General features: G+C 51.1%; 1 protein-coding gene across 1 annotated transcript in view; it reads left to right on the forward strand.

The window, feature by feature from the left end:
- The first annotated feature begins 1,016 nt into the window (after positions 1–1,016).
- SH3PXD2B (SH3 and PX domains 2B) overlaps positions 1,017–21,287 on the forward strand; it is a 100,823-nt gene continuing 80,552 nt past the window's right edge. The window contains exon 1 of the mRNA XM_042992301.1: positions 1,017–1,091. Coding sequence (XP_042848235.1) covers positions 1,017–1,091 — 75 coding nt within the window. The remainder of the gene's footprint in view (positions 1,092–21,287) is intronic.

Genomic DNA, 21,287 nt, shown 5'->3' on the forward strand with positions numbered 1-21,287 from the left:
ACTGGATGGAGAAATGTGGAACAGCCCCAGCCACCCTTAGCTTGTGAAATATGCCTAGAGCCAGATAGTGATGGGTTCCTTCCACCAGTTCTGTGAGTCCGCAGGCTGTTCTCAGTCACCTCCTCTGTAATACGGGTCAACCATCTTTTCCTCCCGGAGTTGTCTTGAGGATTCAAAGGGAACATTTTGGAAAAGCAGAAAGAAGGTTCTGCATCTGGCAAGGAAGAAGTGTCCCACATTTGGGACTCAATGGCCTCTGTTACCAAGCACCCAACTGCCCCTCACTCGCTGACCACCCTACGCTGTTCTGCCACTCTTGCAATTATATTGTACTTGTATTTGTTGCCATTTTACTCCCTGAATCTCCGAGGCTCGGGTCTGGGTTTAAAACTGCCAACTTTTATACCCTGGCCAGACATTGCCGACAGCTTCACGTGCATCTTCACGCGGGGAGCTCAGCCCTGGTTGGTGGGCACTCGTACCAGACCCATTTTACAGATGGAGAAACTGAACCCGGAGAGGAGAAGCAACTCGCCCAAGGCCACAGAATAGACAGCGGCAGAGTCGGAATTTGAACCCGGGAGCCAGGCCCTCAGATCCGGCGCTGGACCGCGACTCCCGAGCGAGCGCGTGCGGGAATGAGCCAGTGAGTGACTGGACGGCGGGTGCCCGCCCGTCCCCTCCCCCGGCCGCCGGGGCAGGGCGCCGGGACAAAGGCGCGGCGGAGGCCGGACGTGGGCCAGCCGGGTCCGCGCGCCGGGGGCGGGAGCGGGGCCGGGCCCTTTAAGGGGGGCGGGGCGGCGGCGCGGGGGGCGGGCCGGGGGCGGGCCGGGGGCGGGCGGCGGCGGCGGCCGGCCGGGCCCGAGGGCGCGCGGAGCGAAGGGCGGCGGCGGCGGCGGCGACTCGTGCTCGGCCCGGGCTCCGGATAGCGCTCGGCACCCCGCTCGCAGCCCGCGGCGGCGCGCCCCCCGCACCCGCGCCCCCCGCACCCGCGCTCGGCCCCGCGGAGGACGGCCATGCCGCCGCGGCGCAGCATCGTGGAGGTGAAGGTGCTGGACGTGCAGAAGCGGCGGGTGCCCAACAAGCATTATGTGAGTGCCGCGCGGTCCCCACGCCCCCTCGAGCCCGTGCCCCGCCGGGGGCGACCGAGAGCCCCCCGGCTCTGAAAACTTCCGAACCGTCTGCTCTCTCCCCACCCTCTCCTTCTTTCCCCTCCTCGGCCCTGCTGCTTCGAGCCCGGGTCTCTCCAGCTCCTCCCCCTCCCCCTCCTCTCTTTTGCCCGGTTCTCCTCCCCTCCTTCCCGTTCTCCCGCCTCGCCCCTCCGCCGCTCGTCTCCCCCTTAACTGTCTTCTCCTCGGCCCCCCACTCCGTCCTGCCCATCTGTGGAAAAGTCTGGCCCAGGCACTGTAGGGGACGGAGAGACAGAAAGAGGGGGAGGGGGAAAGAGAGAGACACAGATAGAAGCTCCTGTTCTCGGGCCGCCCGCCCTGTTCCTCCTTGTCCAGAGGCACTCAGACCCGCAGTGTCTTAGCCACAGGTAGCCCCTCTAGGGACCGCCAAGTTTGGCTCCGTCCTTTTGGAGCAGCCAGCCAGCCTAAGCGATCTCTGAGAATGGATCCTTTGAGTGCCTGCACCGTGAAAAGGTTTAAAAAAAAAAAAAAAAGTCTCTGCCCTTTTTCTCCAGTAACTTCTGTTAAAAAATGTGCGAAAGTTTTCTCCTGGTACCTCCCTCTGTAAAATGAGAATCTTGTTTAGAGCTAGTGAGGACTTGAGAAAATGGGCCAGTAACCTCATTGTGCAGATGGGAAGGCTGAGGCTCCAAGAAGCTGCAGGTTCTAGAACATCGAGCTGCATTCAGGCCTTCCCTGCCTCTGGAACGTGTGCCAGGGCAGGCGGTGACCCCCACATGGGAAATGGATTCTGCAGCAATCTAGGAGCTGAATCTGGGTTCAGGGGCCATGGGATCACCTCAGAGGTTTTGGGTGGAGGTATAATGGGTCTGTGGGATGTTGGGCCCAGGTGAGGCCTTGGGGAGGCCTCCCTTACTGGAGGGAAGGGGGCTCTGGTGTCTCTGGTGGTGAGAAGGGGGCAGTGGCAGCGCCTAGCTGCAGAGAAGTTAACCAGGAAGGAAAAAAGCAAGAGGGAGGGAAAAAATCCTAACAAAGAAGTGTAGAACAATGAATAGCAAAGGGCGTTGGCTGGCTAAATTCAGCTCCTTGGCCTCCCTGCAAGTCTTCTCTGGATCTATTTTCTTAAGAGGCTCATTCTTACAGAGCAGATCTATATGCCCTCTGTGAATAGCTTATAAAATCCTGAAAGGAGATAGCCGGAATCCACTCTGCACTCTCCACGAGAAAGGGTGTGCTGTGTGAGTCCGTATTGTTATTGGCTGGGCAGCCAGTTATTCAGCCCTTAGCCAGGCTGTGGGAAGCAATTTCCTGGACCTGTGGCATCCTTAAATAGAGTGAAGTTTCCCTTGATTCCAGAGCTGAGCTAAATTGTCTTTTTTTTCTTCTTCTTTTTTTTTTTTTTTTTTTTTGTCAACTGTTTCAAATACTGCCAAATCGTGGTTTCTTGTTTGAGCTTGTTGAGTGTGTAACTGAGTTGCCTTTTTGGTATGAAGACAGTTTTCACCAACATGGCAACAAAAGGAAGTCTAAAATTCTCCATGCTGCCTCCCACCCAATCTGTGAGCTGGCAAAACCAGAATAGATACAGTCACCACGAAGTGGGCATCATCATCCACTAACCCTCTCCTCTCCGCTCCCGGTGCACACCACATGAGGCAGAGGTTCTTGAGCCCATTTGACGGATGAGGAAACTAAGGCTCAGAAAGGTGAGGTCTTCTGCCTGAGGTCACAGTCACAGGCAGAGCAAGGATGTCAATCCACGTCTGTTGGACATCAAAAGGTGGTGTTTCACCTGACCACTACATCACTTTCTAGATCCCATACCTTCATAGTTTCCTGAAGCAAAGTCCCCTTAAGAACCAAGAAGTCTGCCATCATTTGTGATCATCCTGCGGCTTTTCATTCCCTGCTTAGTCGGATCCATATCCGCCAGCTGTTTGAAGGTTCGGCAGCTTTAGGGGGCATCTTGCTTGCTTTTCCATCCCTTTTTTCGGGGTCCTTTGAGACAAATTACAATATGGATTTGGGTTCACATCGTGGCCTCAACTTGATAGCTGTGCGGCTTCTGAGCCTCAGTTTTCTCATCTGTACCTGGGGGGTGATGGTGCCCACTTCCTCGGGGGAGGGACCATGTGACAGCAGGGCTGGCTTGCCATCATTGTTAGAAGCCTGCCTCCCTGCTCCATGGTGTCCATGTCACCCTGATTGGGAGTGTGCCGAGGTCACATGTGGAGGGATTTCACCAAAAACTTGTTTTTCTGCATGTGGGGTTAGTCACTCTTGTGACTCAAGGGGGCCCCCTCCCTTGGATCCAGCCTTTTGGGTTCGTCAGATGACATGGGGCAATGGGTTGAACTGAAGCCTGAGTTATCTACAGGAACAGGGCAGATTTAATGCCATGATGGCAGGGGACCTGAACCCACCAGAAACTGCCAGTGCCTCCCCCCTCCTGTTCTCAAAACACACCCACCCCACCACTCTGGAAGAGTGTGGAGGCACCTATTGGCATAGGCCTAGACTCTCATCCCATTTGGTACCCTCCTCTCAGAACCTGGCCCAGCCACCCTAGAGGGAAAGCATGAGAAGGGAAGTTGGACAGTCCTGAGCTCTGCTGTGTGACCTTAGGCTGCTCAGTTTCTCTCTCTGAGCTCCAGCTTCTGTAATCTGCAAGCTGTAAATACTGCTGCTTCCCCCTAGGACCGAATTTCTCACCTCAACCGTGTTGCCACGTTGAGCCAGATCATTCTTGTTGCCAAGGGCTGTCCTGAGCACTGTAGAATGTTTAGAATCCTCTCTGGCTTCTATCCACTAGGTGCCAGTGGCATCCCCCTCCCAAATTGTGACAACCAAAAATGTCCCAGGACATGTCTCCCATGATTCCCCCCAACCCCCTGCCCCAACCATTGTGTTAGAATATACATATCAGTTGTGGAGAGTTCCGTTAGCCATGCCCCGTAATTTTCCACCCCCTCCTCCCCATTTGCAGCTACCTTGCCTACCACCTGTTCATCCCTCAGTTGCTTTGGAAGGAACAGGTAACAGGGACTGTAGATGTCATAGAGAAACTGCATCTGAGCTCAGGGCTGGGCCCCCTGTTCCACCTGAAAAGGCAGATCTCCATGATCAGGGTGACATCCTGTCTCTGCCCAGCCCCCGCCTCCTTCGCTTGTGGGCACAGACATCATCAGTGGGCCCAGGGGCAGAGCCACAGGTCAGGAGGTCTGGAGAATGCAGGGGCAGAAGCTCCCGGGGCCTCTGAGAGCCTAACAGTTGGAGAGGGGGTTTTGTTGGTGATAATATTGGTAATAAGGATAGGATTATTTGGAGAGTCTCTCCCGGAGCCACCACCCTCTGTCAGAGGCAGGGAGAGATAAAGGCTTAGAGAGCTGCTCCATTTTTGTGCTGCCACCTTTCCTGCCCCGGAACCCAGGGCTTTCTGAATGAATGGAAAGGGGGCTTTCAAGTGCGATACCCTGGGGAGACCCTTCCCGGATAGGTTGTCTTCTTTCTGACTTGAGGGGAGGAGGAAGTGCTCCCTGTACGTTTTGCAGGTTTTATTTGGATCACCCCATTTCCTGCACTGGAGCGGGATGTGTAGAAGCCTTGGGTTCAGAAGACAGTGCTGTCTGCAGGAGCTAGGAGATGCTGGCTTACCTAATCGAGATCTTGAGATGTTAAGAGGAGCAAGATGGTAGTAGTCGTTACAACAGCAGTAATCACAACAGCTGAAATATGATCAGTCGTGGTGGGTCAGGCACTGGATTAAGCTCTCTATATAATTAGTCATCATAACAGTCCTTTAAAATAGGTACTCTTGGGGACGCCAGGATGTCTCCGTTGGTGGAGCATCCGACTCTTGATCTCAGGGTCATGAGTTCAAGCCCCACATTGGGCATGGAGCATATTTAAAAACTAATAATAATACAATAGGTACTTTTTCATTATATTAATCTACTGTTTCAAATATACGAATACAGAAAGTATCTATCCACCATCCAGCTCTGTCAGAACTTCATATCTTGCCATATTTCAGATCTTTAATTTTGTTCGTTGAGAAATAAAACATGGCAGATGCAAAGCCCCTCGTGTACCCTCCCCAGCTCACGCCAACCCCCTCCCCCACCCAAATGAACCAGTGTCCTGCATTTGGTGTTTGATGTTTGTCATTCCCATTCGCTTTAAAAAAAAAAAAATAGAACATTCGGTCTATTAGATAGGATTTTTTTTCTCTAGCAGCTTTATTGAAGTATAATTTACATGCCATAAAATTCACTCATTTTAAGCATATGTTTGCTGATTATTTTAGTAAATTTACAGAGCTGTGAGACCACCACTACAATCCAGTTTTTTAACATTTGCATCAACCCCAAAAAGATCCCTTGGACTGGTCTGCAGTCAGTCCCCTTCCCACCCCAGCCCTTATGCCCCTTTTAATGTTTTTTACCTTTTTAACTGCCCCAAATCTTGCATTGAGTGTTTTAAAACTACATAAAAACATCGCCCTTTCAAGATCTATGCTGACACACGTGGCCCCAGTTTCATTTTAACTACTATTTAATATTCCACTTGAGGGGCACCTGGTGGCTCAGCCGGTGAAGCATCCGACTTTGGCTCAGGTCACGATCTCGTGGTTTGTGGGTTTGAGCCCCGCGTCGGGCTCTGTGCTGACGGCTGAGAGCCTGGAGCCCGCTTCTGATTCTGCCACTCCCCCTCTCGCGCTCTGTCTCTCTCTGCCTCTCAAAAATAAATAAATGTACTAAAAAAATTTTTTTAATATTCCATTTGAATATACCACTATTTATTCTAGCTCCTGGTGGGGTCTTTTGGGGTGTCCCCAGCAGTTCAGATCTGTGTGGCTGCTTCCTGCACGTGGTGGAGTTGCTGGGTCAAGGGGTTTGTGCACTTTCAGCCTTCACGTTTAGATGCCCCCAGAGCAGTGTCTGTGCATCCCTTTGCTGCGTGTCCTAGCTAACACCCCAAATTGTCAGCCTTTTTAGTTTTTGCCAAGCTGCTGGGTGCAGAATAGTATCCGATGGTTGGTGTGTGTTTGGATTTTTCCCTGCTTGCTGGTAAGGTTGAGCATCTTTTCACACCTTTGTCGGCCATTTGAGTGTCCTCTTCTGTGAATTGCCTGTTTTATCTTTTGCTCCTTTCTCAGTATATCGAGTTATTTGTCTTCTATTAATTGGTACGATTTATTTATACAGTCAAGATCCTAATCCTTCAGGTAGTTATTACATTAAGGGTTCCCATTCTCCCCTTGAGACTGAAAGGGAGGGCGTGCACCTAACTAAGGTCACACAGCGAGGAATGGCAGCATGGGGATTGAGCCAGATACGTACGTGCTCTAGGAGAGGTGGCAACTGTGTGATCCCAGCCCTAAGCCAAGTGATGTCGGGTGTGTCACCTGGCTTCTGGACCCCAGTTTCTCCACCCTGCCCTTCCCCCCATCTCACTGCTCCCTCAGCCTGGATTGATGCAGCTCAGGCGGCCGCCATCCCTAAACATTCTCACCCCAGGAAGCTCTGGGTTGATTGTGCCCCTGGAGTGATGGGGTGGCAGACCCTGTGCCACCAGTCTTGAAACCTTTCTCCCTTTGCCAGGCCCCTAGAGCCCAGGGGTCACTATTCGGAGCTGCTGATCACGCCCTTCTTAGGTATTACTGGCAGTCTCAGCTCAGCCTGTAGGAAGCCTCTGGGTGGTGAGCTTGGTGGTCTGGAACAAATTGTGAATCTGCATTAGCTGCATTCAGTTTCCAGCTACTAGTTACCTGGCACCCCCTTTTTTGCAGAAACATGCAGGACAGGGCAGTGAACTTGAGTGGAAAGAACTTGGGTGTTAGAGATGAACATGGCCTTGGCTGACTCCACCCCAGCCTTAGTTTCTGCATCTGTAGAATGAGTACAGTGTCGTCCTCCTAAGACTGTTGTGTGCTGTTTTTGATAACATATGGACTCTATCTACACTCCATGCCTTCTGCCGGGAGAGATAAATGCCAGTGACTAGCACATTTCTTTCATTATGAAAAGACCAAGGTTTTTTTTTTTTTTTTTTTAATGTTTGTTTATATTGGGGGACGGGGCGGGGGAGAGACAGAGGGAGACAGGGGATCCGAAGCAGGCTCTGTGCTGACAGCAGACAGCCTGATGTCGGGCTGGAATTCACCAACCACGAGATGACCTAAGCCGGAGTCAGTCACTTAACCAACTGAGCCACCCAGGCACCCCAAGAAGACCTAGCTTTGAGTCCTCTCCAAGCGCTTCTGGGTTAGATGAGCTCTCTGAGGGTATGTAAAAAGGGAGCCGGAGTTGTAATAGTCCTTACCTAAAGTGTGGGCAGTTATGAAGATTCACTCGTGTCACACAATATTCAGTCTGATGCATCATGTATAAGAGGCACTTAATCAATCGTAGTAGTCATGAAAAATAATATTGACAGTAATAATGGCCATGATCCAAATCTGTGCCTCTTTCCTACCTGCTGCTGTGAGGCCAGGCTACAGGTTCTCCATGCTCTTTCATTCAAGAGGCATTTCTAGGGTGCCAACCCCAGGCTGGACACCCTACGGCTGCTGGCATAGGCCCTTGAGCAAGGCTGAGCCTTCCTATCTACTCGGTAGGTGGGTTCTTGTCGTGCGCCCTATGTGGGTCACAAAGAAGTAGACATTAAGACCCCTCAGGTCGGCTTTTTTTTTGTTTTTAAATTAATTTACTTATTTTGAGAGAGAGACAGAAAGCAAGAGCAGGGAAGGAGAGAGAGAGAGAGAGAGAGAGAGAGAGAGAGAGAGAATCCCAATCAGGCTCTGCACTGTCAAACACAGAGCCCCACGCGGGGCTCAAACTCACGAACCGCAAGATCATGACCTGAGTACAAACCAAGAGTCGACACTGCACGGAATGAGCCACCGAGGCACCCCTAGGTAGGCTTTTGTTTTCAATGGCTGTTGCTTTCTTCTGATTGAAAAATAGTGGACCTTATCAGTTGCATTGCCCCATCCTGCTCTGTCTGGCCCACAGATGCAAGGAGCTAGATAGGGCATCTCAGCAGGAGATATCAGCCTGCTGATTATACTCTGGGCTCCTGCAGCTGTCTCAAGATCAAGGCAGGTGGGGCTCTCATATCTTCAGATTATTTACATGTCACTTTAGTTCAGACTTTGAACCTGTGTCATTCCGTGCTTCTGGTGAGCAGAGAAAGTACACCAGAAAGCCTGTGTTCAAGTCCCTGCTCTGCCACCTACCAGCAGTGTGACTTCAGACAAATGTCTTACCCTTTCTGCACCTCAGTAAAATGGGAATAATAACAGTTCCAATATCATAGGGCGGATGTGAGGATTAAACAAGCCTAGCATCTCATAACTATGAGCTTTATTGGGAACATACAAACATAGTATCATTTATGATAGTAAAAAGTTGGTATCCACTTAAACGCCCGTGGCATGCTAGGATATCATCAAGATGGTAAAAATATATTCTGTCTTCTGTCATGGGAATATTAAATAGTAAAAGCTGGTTGCAAAACAACATGCTCAGGCTGATTCCCACCTGATTACGAATGAAGGATGAAAATATGTGTCTGTATAAGCACAGAAATATAGCTGATAAAATGTCACTTTTTTTTTTTTTTTTTTTTGCTCGTCTGTGCTTTTCTGTTTCCCAAATGTTCTGCAGTGAACACATATTCCTGTTTTTAGTGAAAATAAAAAATACAGCAAATGCTCATTTTAAAAAAGAAGCAGTGCCGGGGCGCCTGGGTGGCTCCGTCGGTTGGGCATCCAACTTCGGCTCAGGTCATGATCTTGCAGCTCGTGAGGTCGAGCCCCACGTCGGGCTCTGTGCTGACGGCTCAGAGCCTGGAGCCTGCTTCGGAGTCTGTGTCTCCCTCTCTCTCTGCCCCAACCCACTCGCATTCTGTCTCTCTCAAAAATAAATAAACATTAAAAAAAAGGTTTTTTTAAAAGAAGCAGTGCCAAACTGTGGGTGGCTCCAGCCGGGTTCCCACATCCTGCTGCCCCATCCTGTCCCGAAGCAATGGGGTTCTCCCGGCTCCTCAGAGAGCCTGTCCTCCCAAGGTAGGCGCCAGCCTCCAAGACTCTTCCCGCTCTCCTGCTGCAGAGGGAGGTCTCTGGATGTGGCTTTCCAGTGCGAGAGCCCAAGAAATGGAAAGAAATGAGTTTAAAATACCTCGAGGGAAGGCCTGAGCAGACGCTTTTCTAGTTAAAATGCTGTTTGCTCTGTGGGTCCAGGCCCTCCTCCCATATCGCCTGCAGCTCAGGAGGGTTGGAAAGAATTGCAGGCCTGAGTTCTATGGTCTGCACCGAGGTCACAGGGCACAAGAAAGTTCATCCAGATTAGAGGGATGCCCTGCACCCCCCTCCCTGGGTGTTCATTCATTCGCTTTTAGCCCACCCCAAGGCGCAGGGGGGTCAGCACGAAGTACAGTTATCACACTGCCAGAAAAGTACCAGGGGACCGCACCATTCGTTGTACTGAACATCTAGGACACTGCTATCCTCATTGCAAATGATGAGTGCTTTTTTCCTGGAGGGAGGGCTGTGGTAGGGGGAATAGTCTTGCTTTGCGTGACTCAGTTTTTTCCTTCCCCTTGGGGATGAAAGCCAGCCGTGGGCCACTGCAGCTGCAAGAAAGGGGGCCATTGGCTGAGGGTCCTCTCAGCCTGGTGGATACAAGCAGTGAGTCATGGGCACCCATCCCTAGCTGAAGGAGAGAAGTCGACGCTTGTTAAGAAGGCCACGTGGCCGGAGGGTTGTGAGTGTGGCTTCTGCCCTCAGAGACTGAGTTCTAGTCTGAATCTGCCATTCACTCACTGTTGGCCTCGAGCCTTCTCCTCTGGGAATGGGTGGCTTTGGTGGCTTTGCAAATTAAGTGAGCTTTTGTGCAGAATGCCTGAGGACAGTACTGCTGGGACAGTTGTCCTTGGAGCTTCCTGGCCTGGGGTAATGCCCAGACACTGGGGCCCTGTGGTTCCTTCCTCAGAGCCCTTGTCAGCAGGGTTAGCCAGACCCTGGCTAGAGCTGGCATTGCTGCCCCCTGCCACGACATGGGAACTGGCTGTAATTGAGTCAGGAGGCTCGGTGTCTCGTAGTGGGCCAGTGGGCAGGGGCTTGTGTGGCTCACTCCTCTGGGACTCTCCCAGGAGCCCACAGGCCCAAGCTTTGTCACACATCCATCGTTCCTCCGCCCCCTTCTCCAGACTGCGGGGTGTTTTCCTCCCATACTTGCTGGCCTGGATGCAAGCCTGCAGGTGGGCAGAGAGCCCAAGCGCAGGGCCCTCTTGAGGTGGTGAAGGGAGGAGGGACTATTGGTGCATCTATTGTGTGCAGGTGGACAGAGCTCTCCTGCCTGCTTCTCTGCAGGCCTATCCCAGGCCATCCTCAGGCATCCTTAGGGTTGCCAGATTTACCAACTTTAACAGGATGACCTGTTAAATTTGAATTTTAGATAAACATGCGATATTTGGGACATACTGACACTACGGAATTAATCATTTTTTATTTGAAATTCAGGTTTTACCAGGCATCCTGTACTTTGTCTGGCCGTTCCACCAGAACCACAACTTTCAAAAAGAAAACAACAACCAAGAGACCTTTGCACTTTGTAGTCGACCATGTTTCTTGAGAATTCACTGAACAAATATAAATCCTTACAGGAGCCTGGCACTTTGACATGCAGGGATGATATACAGATAAACAAACCAGGAATTCAGACTTCAAGGAGGTCAGTGTTCTGAGAGAGACAGGTAGATAGGGTGTTTCAGAGCTAGTCTGGAACTTGGGGAGTAGGCACTTGGGTTCTGGGGAAGTTGGACTTGGATGAGGCGGCATGGCAGAGGTGATCCAAGGCCGATCACAGAGCCGGGGAGGGATTCCACAAGTGGAAAAAGGGAGGGGAATTTCAGGCAGAGAACAGGAAGGCGAAGAAATGGAAACCCCAGCATAAAGTGTGTTTGAGAAAAGCAGGAGAGCTTTGAGTGATGGAGATGCAGTGTGCCTGGCAGGTGCAGGCCAGAAGGACCTGGGGGGCTCCTGAGTGGGCCAGCAACCACGAAAGAATACAAAGCATGGACGCCACGCTCAAGAAGGCCATGGCCCCAGTATACACGGGCTGGGGGCCAGGGGTCGGCACCAGAGGTGTCCAAAAGGAAGTCACTGGAGTAGTCAGGAAGCTGGTAGTCAGGGCCCCTCCTGCTGGCTGGGTGGTTAGAAAGGCCTTTCACAGGAGAATGGAGGGGGCAGAACACAGATAAAAAGTGGGAGGATCTTGGAGAAAGAAAGCACCTGTCCACAGAAGGGCTGTGTGCAGTGAAGATGAAGTCAGGGTGGGAGGGACGGGAGGGAAATATTAGAGGGGACTGTGGGAGTCCAGCTCCAGGAAGAGAGAATCTGATTGGTCAAGCCCAAGATCACCTGGCCGTCCTTTGGCCCAGCAAGGGCCAGATATTGGAATAGATACTCCCCCTAAATTGCAAGCAGTGGGAGAGACAGTCATTGTAGGAGATTCAGGGTACTGTTGCTGAAGAAGGAGCTGGTGGAAACCATTGATGCCGGCCACGTGGGTACTATTATTAGCCCATTTCACAAGTGTGGAAACTGAGGCTTGGAAAGGTGGAATAATTTACCCAGGATTGCACTCAGCTCTATGTGCATCATTGACCACAAATGAGAGTATAGTCTCTCTCCCCAGACATGAAGGGAAACATTGCCTTAAAGCACATAAGGATAATATTTTCTAGTCTGCTTAATTAAGCAGAATTGCATGGACCCCCTGCCCACTGCATTGGCAAAGACAGCTAGAAACCCACACAGTGGCGTCACCATTTCCTCCTCCCCAGCCAAGGTGTGAATCAGCAGCCTTTGGCTTCGGGCCAGCCTTGGCTGCCAGTCCCTTGCACAGATGTGGGTTTATTGTCTGCCCTGGCCAAGCCTGGCCCCAGGCCGGAGAGAGGCTAAGATAGCCAGGCAGCCTTTGTCCCCATGGAGGTCACCGTCTGTTGGGAATGCATCACCACTGCACTGGGGCCCTGATGGGGCATAGCATGGAGCTGTGGTGACAGGGAGGGGTCTGAGGCCTGGGCTGCCTATTCTTCACTGGGACAGAGAGGTTTGCTCTGGAGGGGGAAAGCCAACTGGCAGAGGAATCCTCAACACAGGTAGAATTGAGAGGGTCCTGAACTTGGAAGGGGGAAAGTTCATCTTTATTTCCATTAGCCTCCGGCCATAACTTAGCATTGCCTTTCTTTGTGAACGAAGGCAGCAGCCCTCGGTGATGTTAGTAATACCTGGGACTTTGTCGCCAGAGGTAGTGTCGTATCACTTTATAGTTATTGCATGGATCCCAAAGATCATTCATTTATCGTCTGCTGGTAGTAAGTAGATCATTCACTACCGCTAGATTTCGTTAATAAAGGGGTACCTGTATTCGCCGTTTTGGTTTTTGAAACCCTTTCAATATATATAATTCAGTGTAATCCGTTTTCATTTGAAATCCTTTGTGCTTTATTTTATTAATGCTAGATCATTCTGAGAAGTGGTCCATGGGTTGCGTGAGGTTGCCAACGGGGTCCTAAGCTCAAAAAAAAAAAAAAAAAAGATGAAAAACTTCTGGGTAGAAGTTTCCAACTTTGGGTTTGGAAGCCAGATGGCATGGGTTCGACCCATCTCTGCTGGCTCCCGGCTGTGTGAGCTGGAGTAAGCGTCTTAACTTCTCTGTGCCTCACTTTTTTCATCTGTAAAATGAGAATAAGAATGGCACCTACTGTGGGTTGTTTCACATAAAGGGTTTAGAGCAGTACCCGGCTGTGAAAGGGCTGGGTAGTTACCTGTTAGTATTGTCTTAGCATCATCATTATCACCATTACTTTCCAGACAAGCAACGCAGCTGATATGACTCGGGTGGTCTGGAATGATCGCACGTTGAGAAGCATCCTCTAAATGGACTAGCCCGGGATGCACCCCCTGAGATTTAAAGCAGTTTTCCTGGATGATTTATATATTCGGATATTCAGCGGTGTGGTAATTAAAGCGATGTCGAAAATAGCCTAGATGTTTGTCGTTGGAAATGTGATTAGATAAATGATAGATGGCCTTCGGTGGACTATTAAGGGTTCTTTAAACATGGTTTGTTCAAAGAATTTTTAACGAGATGAGGAAATGCTCACCATATAATGCAAGTGAAAAAGACAAATTGTATATACAATGTGATCTTCATTTCTTGAGTACTTCCGAAAAGAGTCTGGGGAAGAAATATGCCCAAAACAGCATTTCTGGTGGTGGAAACACGGACAGTTTTAAGACCTCAGACTTTGCTGTCAGGGCTTGTTCCCAGCTGGATTGCACAAGTGACTTGACCTCCCGAGGCCTTACTTCCTCCACTACAGAATGGAAACAGCGATACAATGCAGCCTCATAGGAAGTACATCTAGGCTGTTAGTCGTTGTGAAGAATTATATTGTTTTATATTGCATTATATTTTTGTGTGTTATCGCACGTTTCCCTGGAGGGGAGAGGACAGTGTAGTATGGCAGAGGTGGGAAGGAGAGAGGGAGAAGGAGGGGACCCTGCTTCCCTTGCTCCCCCTTTTCCTGTCTCATGGACTTGTGTATGAACCATGAGAAGCTGGCAGAAAATTCCACACAGGAGCTCGAATTGAGGCTGGGAGGAATATTCTCTGCCAGATGAGCCCAGCAGGATATGGGGACAGGGGTGGCCAAGGATACTCACAGAACTTGACCCTTAGGAATCACTACGGTTTTTGCAGGAAAAAGTGCTCCTTGTCTGTACAAAGCTTGAAACCCACTTCTGTAGCCCCCCCCCCCTTTATCTGGTGCAAGAATCCCTCTCTCCTTATGACACCTCTACTAGGTGGCTGTCCTCAGGGTCTGAGAGCTCAGTCCTTCCACATTCTCATCTAGTTGTTTTCTCCTCCATGTCCCCAAGCCCAGTGGGACAAGATGAGGCCAGACTTAGGGGTAGGGGGCAGTTGTTTAGGGAGTATTCTAGATTAGTTGGCCTCTTTTTGCCTGTCACCCAACCAGGGCACCCAGCTTTGATTCTGAGGCTCTCAATGGACAAGCACCATTGCAGTGCCCATATATTGGGTCCAGTCATCCATTGACGTGTCTTCTCTCCCACTGGGCCTGAGTCCCTCATAGTCCAGGGCCTTACTCAGGACAGGAGCCACGTGTATTCCTTGAAGCCATAACTGCTTGGGCTCTCTCAGTCCCAAGGTCCCATGATTCTAGGGCGATGGCCGTTGACATTGTTCAGCTGAGACAATCAGATTCCTCCTGACGACCTCCTTTTGCCACCAGACCAAGCCTTTTGTCATAGCTGTTAAGGCACAGGCTTTGGAGGCAGCCAGACCTGGATGCAAATCCCGGCTGTGTCATTTTCTAGTTGTGCAATTTTGGGTGGGTTACTTAACTTCAGTATCTTCTTCATTTATAAATGGAGGAGTCATCCCAGTACATGACACATAGTAAACACTCAAGAGAAAAGTAACTGTAATTCTTAGTCTATCTGGAAACAGAAGGAATCCTCTAACCCTCTGGGATGCTGTTAGGTTGAACCCTATGAAATTGTCCATTTTTTACCCAAATGGCAGTTTCACTGGGTTCAACCTAATGATATGAATTTGATTTGGGCCTAAGGAACTCACTCTGCTTGCGTGGAAGGAGATTCGCTACTATACCAGATGTGTTGCAGACATTATCCCATCATATGCATTACAACAACCCTGAGAGACAGGAAATACTTTTATTAGCATCTCTGTTTTACAGACGGGGAAACTGAGGCTCCTCAGTAGCTTGCTTGAGGAAGTGTTTTTAGCAGGATCAGAACCCACGCCTGTCCAACTCAGAGTCTGTGTGGTTGGCATTGTTGCTGTCTTGAGGCTGGGCTGCCTGTCCTGTGTGGTGTCATGGACGAATGCATGGAAGAGCTCCCAGCATTCTCTTGAGCCCCCTGGCCCAGCAGCTGGCAGATGTGGACCAGAGGCTCCCTGAGATGTCACCTGGGGGACCCCACATTTCTGACCCTCAGTTAGACTGTCTCCGCTTCCACGGTATTCTGCTGCAGTGCCTTTGGCCTTGGTTGGAGGACTGGAGGGTGATAAGGACTTGTGTCAGTTATCCTTCCGAACTTTGGGAGTGTTCTTCCCAAGCCCTCCTGTTCACCTGATTCAACACCTAGATCCTGGTGTCTAGACTCTGGATCCAGGCACAGTGTCCCCTCGTCCAGCCCTTGTCCACAGCCCCACTGAGGCAGAGCCAGAGTGGCCACTAGAGGCAGGAGGCCGGACAGGGAGCCCTTGCAGAAACCCAGACTGGTGACTGTGTTGGCCTGAACTAAATAAGGCCATTGGCTTTTCCAGACTCAGTTACCCCATCTATAAAATGGGGAAGACAATAGGTCCTGCCCCATAGGGGAATAAGGATTAACTGGCCTGAGCATGGCCAGTAGTAAGGAAGTGCTCCTTAAATGTGAATCTGTGTGGTTGTTTTGCTGTTTTTCATTAAGAGGGAACCCCTGAGAGACTCTAAGGAGGAAGGAAATCCAGTCAGATGCTGTGTTTTAGAAATATCCCTGTTGAGGTGAGCAGAGGGGCAGGAGGCCCTGGAGGGAGCAGCTGCTGCATCCAAAATGAGGTGGCCCAGGCCTGAGCTGAGGCTGCGTGGTGGAGGAAATAGCCAGCGAGGAGGCAGCATGAGCCAGCGGGGCGGGGAGGACCCAGGATGAGAGCTGGCTGCCAGATTCTTTGCTCTGTCTTCTCTCCTACATCTTTCCAGCCACCCTGGCCCCCATCTCCTCCTCCACTGAACTCCCTCCCAGCTTGGAAGTCCCAAGTCCATGTGACCTTGTTTTAGAAGGTGCCAGACTTCTGGGGTCTTCTGATTTCTGCAGGATCAAGAATAGCCAGGCATCTGCACACATTTCATTGCCTTGGTACCCACTAACTGTAGGTTGGGGGAGAAGTAACAACTATTCTTTATTGAGTAGCTGCCGTGTGCCTGGTGCTGTGCTTAGAGCTTTGCATGCGTTGAATCAGCTGATCTTTACTGTCATCCCATGAGGGAGGCACCACTATTACCCCCATTTTACAGATGGAGAAGCAGGCTGAGATAGGACTTGCCCAGGCCCATGCAGCTAGGAAGTCACAGGGTTTGAACCCAGGCTTCGGGTGGGTCTGGCGGGGGTCACACTCTGGAGTTTTCAGACGCACCCCAAATGTACTGTGCAGCCAGGTTTGAGAACCTGTCGGGGACAGTAGGTATGTGGTTGGGGCCGTGCACTGGTTTATGAGCCCATGTAATCTGTACATTAGAGAGCGCCTACTGCTCATAGGCACTCTTTGACTTGGAATATGTGGCCTCATTTACATTTCAAAACAGAGACTTGTTGCCCAAAGTCACCTGGTTGGTAAGTGGTAAAGCAGGATTCGAGGTCGGCTCTGATGTTCTTGGGAGCCAGGGGAAATGAACATACTTACTTATGGTCCCTTTGACTCCTTTTTACCTGGTCTTCTTGGTTAGGAATGGGCATTCTGAAGTGAAATAAATCTGGGTTCACATTCTGTCATCCTCCTTCACCAGCTGCATGGCTTTGGGGCAGTGACCTAACCTCTCTGAATGTTGGTTTTCTCTGCTGTGAAATGGGGTGGATAGTAAATTTCACTCCATAGGGTTTCCTGAGAGCAGAGTGCTGGGGATTTAGTAAGTGGTCATTAGGTGTTGGTCCTCCTTTGGAAAACTCCTACTGATTCCTCGAGATCCAGAGCAGTTGGTTTTTTGGTTTTTGTGGGGTTTTTTTGTTTGTTTGTTTTTCATCTGGAAAGCCTCTCTGAAGTTCTCCCTGCACAATTAGCCCTCATCCCCTCTGTGCCCCCACAAGAGTCTATAGAGTGCTTCTAGGGAGCCTGTGGCCTGTGATGTCGTCTCTCTTGAGTACCCACTATGTGCCAGGCACTGTGCCAGACCCTTTAGGTAAGAACTGAGACCCATCTGACCTTGCCTGCCTGACCACGTATCCTGGGGTTTTCCTACCATGTCACGCTGCTGGGGTTTAGATCTTGGCTGTGTCACGTGGTGGCTGTGTGACCTTGGGTAAGCTAGTTGCCCTTTCCGAGTCTCCAGATCCCACGACATAACATAAACGAAGTACTTGGCATAGCCCCCGATCAGCCCAATAAATGTGGCCCGTTTTGATTCTTTTTCATTACTTGGGCAGCTTTATCCCTACTGTCTGTGGGGATATCCCTACATACAGATGTGTTGCACATAGTGGGTGCTCACGTGGGCTTCCCAGTTCTGTCCCGTCAGCCCTGTTAACACAGGACAGGTCCCAACTTGAAATCTCTCAGCTCTGTTTCCTGCAAGGCCCCGGGCTCCTCTGAGGCCTGGCAGCCTTAGAGATCCCCACAAGCCCTAAGTGCCTGCCCTGGAGGCTTTCCTAGAAAGCCAGCCTTCAGGTTGGTTTCAGCAAGCCTGGGCTCCAGCTGCCAGCACCTCTGCTTGCCATTGGAAAGTTCCCCATGCTGCTCTGGGCCAGATGTGTGCGAGGACGTGTGTTGGCAGCCAGAGGCCCAGGCTGGAGCTGCACACCCGGCCCAGCGAGTGTTTCCATCAGTTCCATGGCTCAGTATAGAAGAATGGAGGTAGCCTGGCCAGCCTGGAAGTGGTTCCTGCTGCCCGCCATCTGGAGAAGACTCTGGCAGTGAGGGAAAGACAGGCTCCAAGGGTGGGCAGCTCCATGTGCAGGCACACAAGGAGGGGACGGTTGACTGGGTTTCACAGCATGACCTTCCTGACTGTTCCTTTTAACATAGCTTTACCTCGAAAAGATTTGAGTTGGCCCCAGGGGAGACGGACTGTCTGAGCCTCCAGCGCCTCATCTCTATAATGGGGTTAGCAGTGATAGTGCTGGAAGCTACCTAGAGTCGGGCCGTGTGCCAAGCACCTTGCGTGCATTAGCTCCTGTAATCCTTAGCCAACCCTAAAAAAGTAGGTACTATTCTCTCCATTTTACAGATGAGAAAATGGAGGCTGGAGCCATGCATGAACTTGCAAAGTCACACAACAGCTTCCAGCTATAGAGCCGAGATTCATACCCGGTACTCTAAGGCCAGTGCCTGCCTGTTTTTTTAATGACATTAAGAAGTGATTGATGTGTGTGTGTGTGTGTGTGTGTGTGAGAGAGTGTGTGAGTGTTATTTTTAGTTTTTAGTTGTGTGCGGTAAAACTCCCTCTTTTGGTACAGCATCCTGAGTTTTTATGCATGTGCAGGTTCTCATAACTACCACCACAGACAGGATACAGAACAATTCCATCATCCCCGCCAAAGAATTCCCTCAGGCTGGCCTGGTGGGATGGGAATTTGCTCCTGTGGTGTGCTCTTTTTCTCCATCGCCTGTTCCGAGAAGCCTGGGGGGGGTGAGAGGTGGACTTCTCTTCCCGGGTTGGGCCCCATGCCTGCATTCTCCTCTGTCACAAAGCTGGTTCTGTTTCTAGTTGAGCTGTCCATTCAGCCATTTCAAGAGCATTGTCACTCTCCAGACACAGAGAGCCTTGAGTGAGGTCACCTTGATTTATGACTGCGTGGCCCTGTCTTGGCTTTTTGTCACTTTGCCTGCCTGCCTGCCTGCCTGTCCATCCGTCTGCCTTTCACCAGATGTTTCCCAAGGGCCTAATGTCACCCAGATGGATTTGGGTGGCAAAGCCACGGTGCACCAGATGGATTTGGCCCCTGCCCCCTCAAGCCTCCTGGGGGAGAAGGGGTGACAGTCGTGCAAACAGAACGGCACACCCAGAGGAATGTATACAGAGAGAGGGCAGTCCCAGTGGCTGCGGGAACCCAGAGAATGGGGCCAGACCCAGACGTGGGGTCTTCAAAGGCTTCCTGAGCTGACCCCTGAGAAGTAAAGAGGCACTAGACAGGCAAAGGGAGAGGTGTTCCTGCCAAAGGCCATAGCATGTGCAGGGCCAGGAGGCAAGGGAGAGCCTTGCTGGGAGGACGCCCCTAAAACCCCATAGCGTGCTGCCGTTGTCTTCCTTGACAAGGCTGAAAGCTCCAGAAGGGCGGGGGCCTCTGCCTCCTCCATAGCCAGAGCTCCAGCTCTTGGAAGGGAGCCTGGTACACAGTGGGCACTCTATCCGTATTGGCTGAATGCATGAGCGAATGAATGAACTGAAGTGTTTGAAGCAGAGGCAAGAGACACAATTAGATTTTCACTTTAGAGAGAATGCCCCTTTGTCCCATCTCCCAGCCTCGCACTCCTCTGCCCACGGGTGGTCAGAGACCCTCAGCTCCACTGCACATTCACTGCATACCCTATGGACGAGGAGCGGTCGGAACACAGCCCTGAACCAGAGCATCTTATCTGCAGCTAACGCCACAAGCACTTGGATTTGGGCCCCATTCCAAGCATTCACTTAATTGAAAAGATTGGGAAAAAAAAAAAAAAAGAAAAAGAAAACTTGGCAGCCAGCCACCCCCAATGTGTCACTTGCTGTAGAGCCTGAGCTTGGTGATTCCTGACGCCGATGTGGGGACAGGAAAGTTCTGGCCTGGGGCCAGGACACCTGAGGCCTGGCCCTGGGAAGCTAGGAGGAGACAGGACCTCAGAGGCTGAAGGGGCCAGGATCCAATCTGAAGTCACCTGCCCTTCGCAGCTGCGTGACCTCAGGCATGCCACATCACCACTTTGGGCCTGAGTTTCCCTCCCCTGACCTAAGGGGGGGCCCCACCTTCCTGGCAGACATTTCATGAGGATTGCACACTCTGTTCATAAAGCACTTAGCACAGGCCCAGTGTTTAGCAGCACATTTCCCAACATGGTCAATAGTTTTGCCTTGGGCCCCCACTCGCCTTGGTCCTGCCTCACTGTGACACCCTGCGATCACCTCCTGGGTCTCCAGGACATCGTGACATTTGGCAGCGTTTTCCCAGGAATAGACTCAACGTACTTTCTCTGAAAAGATAAATACACGGTCTTCAGCACTTCCGGTGGTGTCGCTGCTCCGGGGTGCTGGGAATCAGACAAACTGCAGCGTGTTGCAATTCCAAAAAGAGGTTGGGAGTGCTGACCTACATAGGCCAGATGTTGGGCAGACAGCTGGGGAGAGCCGACAGATCGGAACCAGAGGGAACTCGTGGTCTCCACGGGGAGCGGCAGAATCATGTTTCCCATTAGTTAAGCCTTCGGAGCCCATCCAACTGCCTCTGCTCTCTCCCTGTCTCCTCCACCCTTTTCTCTTTCTCTCCCTGCCTGCCTCCTACCCCCCTCAGACTGGGCTCCGTGGCCCACCTTAGGCCAGCATATTGCCAGAGACTGGAGCCCGGCCAGTCATTACCAGGCTGTCCCCGGGATCCGCCAACCCAGAAACCCAATGAGTGTGGGAGCTTAATGGAAGAGGGGGTTGCACTAGCCTTTTAAAGCTGGTTTCTTACTTAAACTAGGGTCTGCGTCTCCTGGGCGCCCTTAGACATATCCCCAGGAGCCTCCTCTGCAGGAAGTGGGTTCATCTGGATCTTGAAACTGACACAGCTGCCTGATTTCAGGACTGCACGTGCTTTTGCAGTTAAGGTTGCGGCACAAGACAGCTTCTGTTATTGCTGGCTGAGCACCCGCTGCAGAAACTATGTGACTCTAAGCAGAAGCTGTAGCCCCTCGGTGAGCTGCGTAAGAGACCATTTTTCCTTCCTCCATCTGAAAGGGACTCAGCTGCTCCTCAGATCTGAAGAATGGCATTCTGGAGCAGAGTTCCTGCGTCCTCAGCACCTCCCAAGAGGAGCTCTGAGTCTGGTTCCAACCCTCCTATCTGCCCTCTATGTGACCTGGGCAAGTCGCTTCCCCTCTGTGGCCTCATAACCCCAACTGTAAAATAAGGGATGGTCTGGGGTGCCCGAGTGGCGCATTTGGTTAAGCGTCCAAATCTTGATTTCGGCTCAGGTCAGGATCTCACGGTTCATGGGAGGGATCAAGCCTCACATCAGGCTCTGTGCTATCAGTGCAGATTCTCTCCCTCTGTCTCTGCCCGCCCCTGCTCACATGCACATTCTCGCACTCTCTCTCTCAAAATAAATAAATTAATTTAAAAAATAAAAAATAAAATAAGGGATGGTCTAGAACAGGATTTTCAAGT

Source organism: Panthera tigris, chromosome A1 (assembly GCF_018350195.1).
Source record: "Panthera tigris isolate Pti1 chromosome A1, P.tigris_Pti1_mat1.1, whole genome shotgun sequence".
NCBI classification, from domain to species: Eukaryota; Metazoa; Chordata; class Mammalia; order Carnivora; family Felidae; genus Panthera; species Panthera tigris.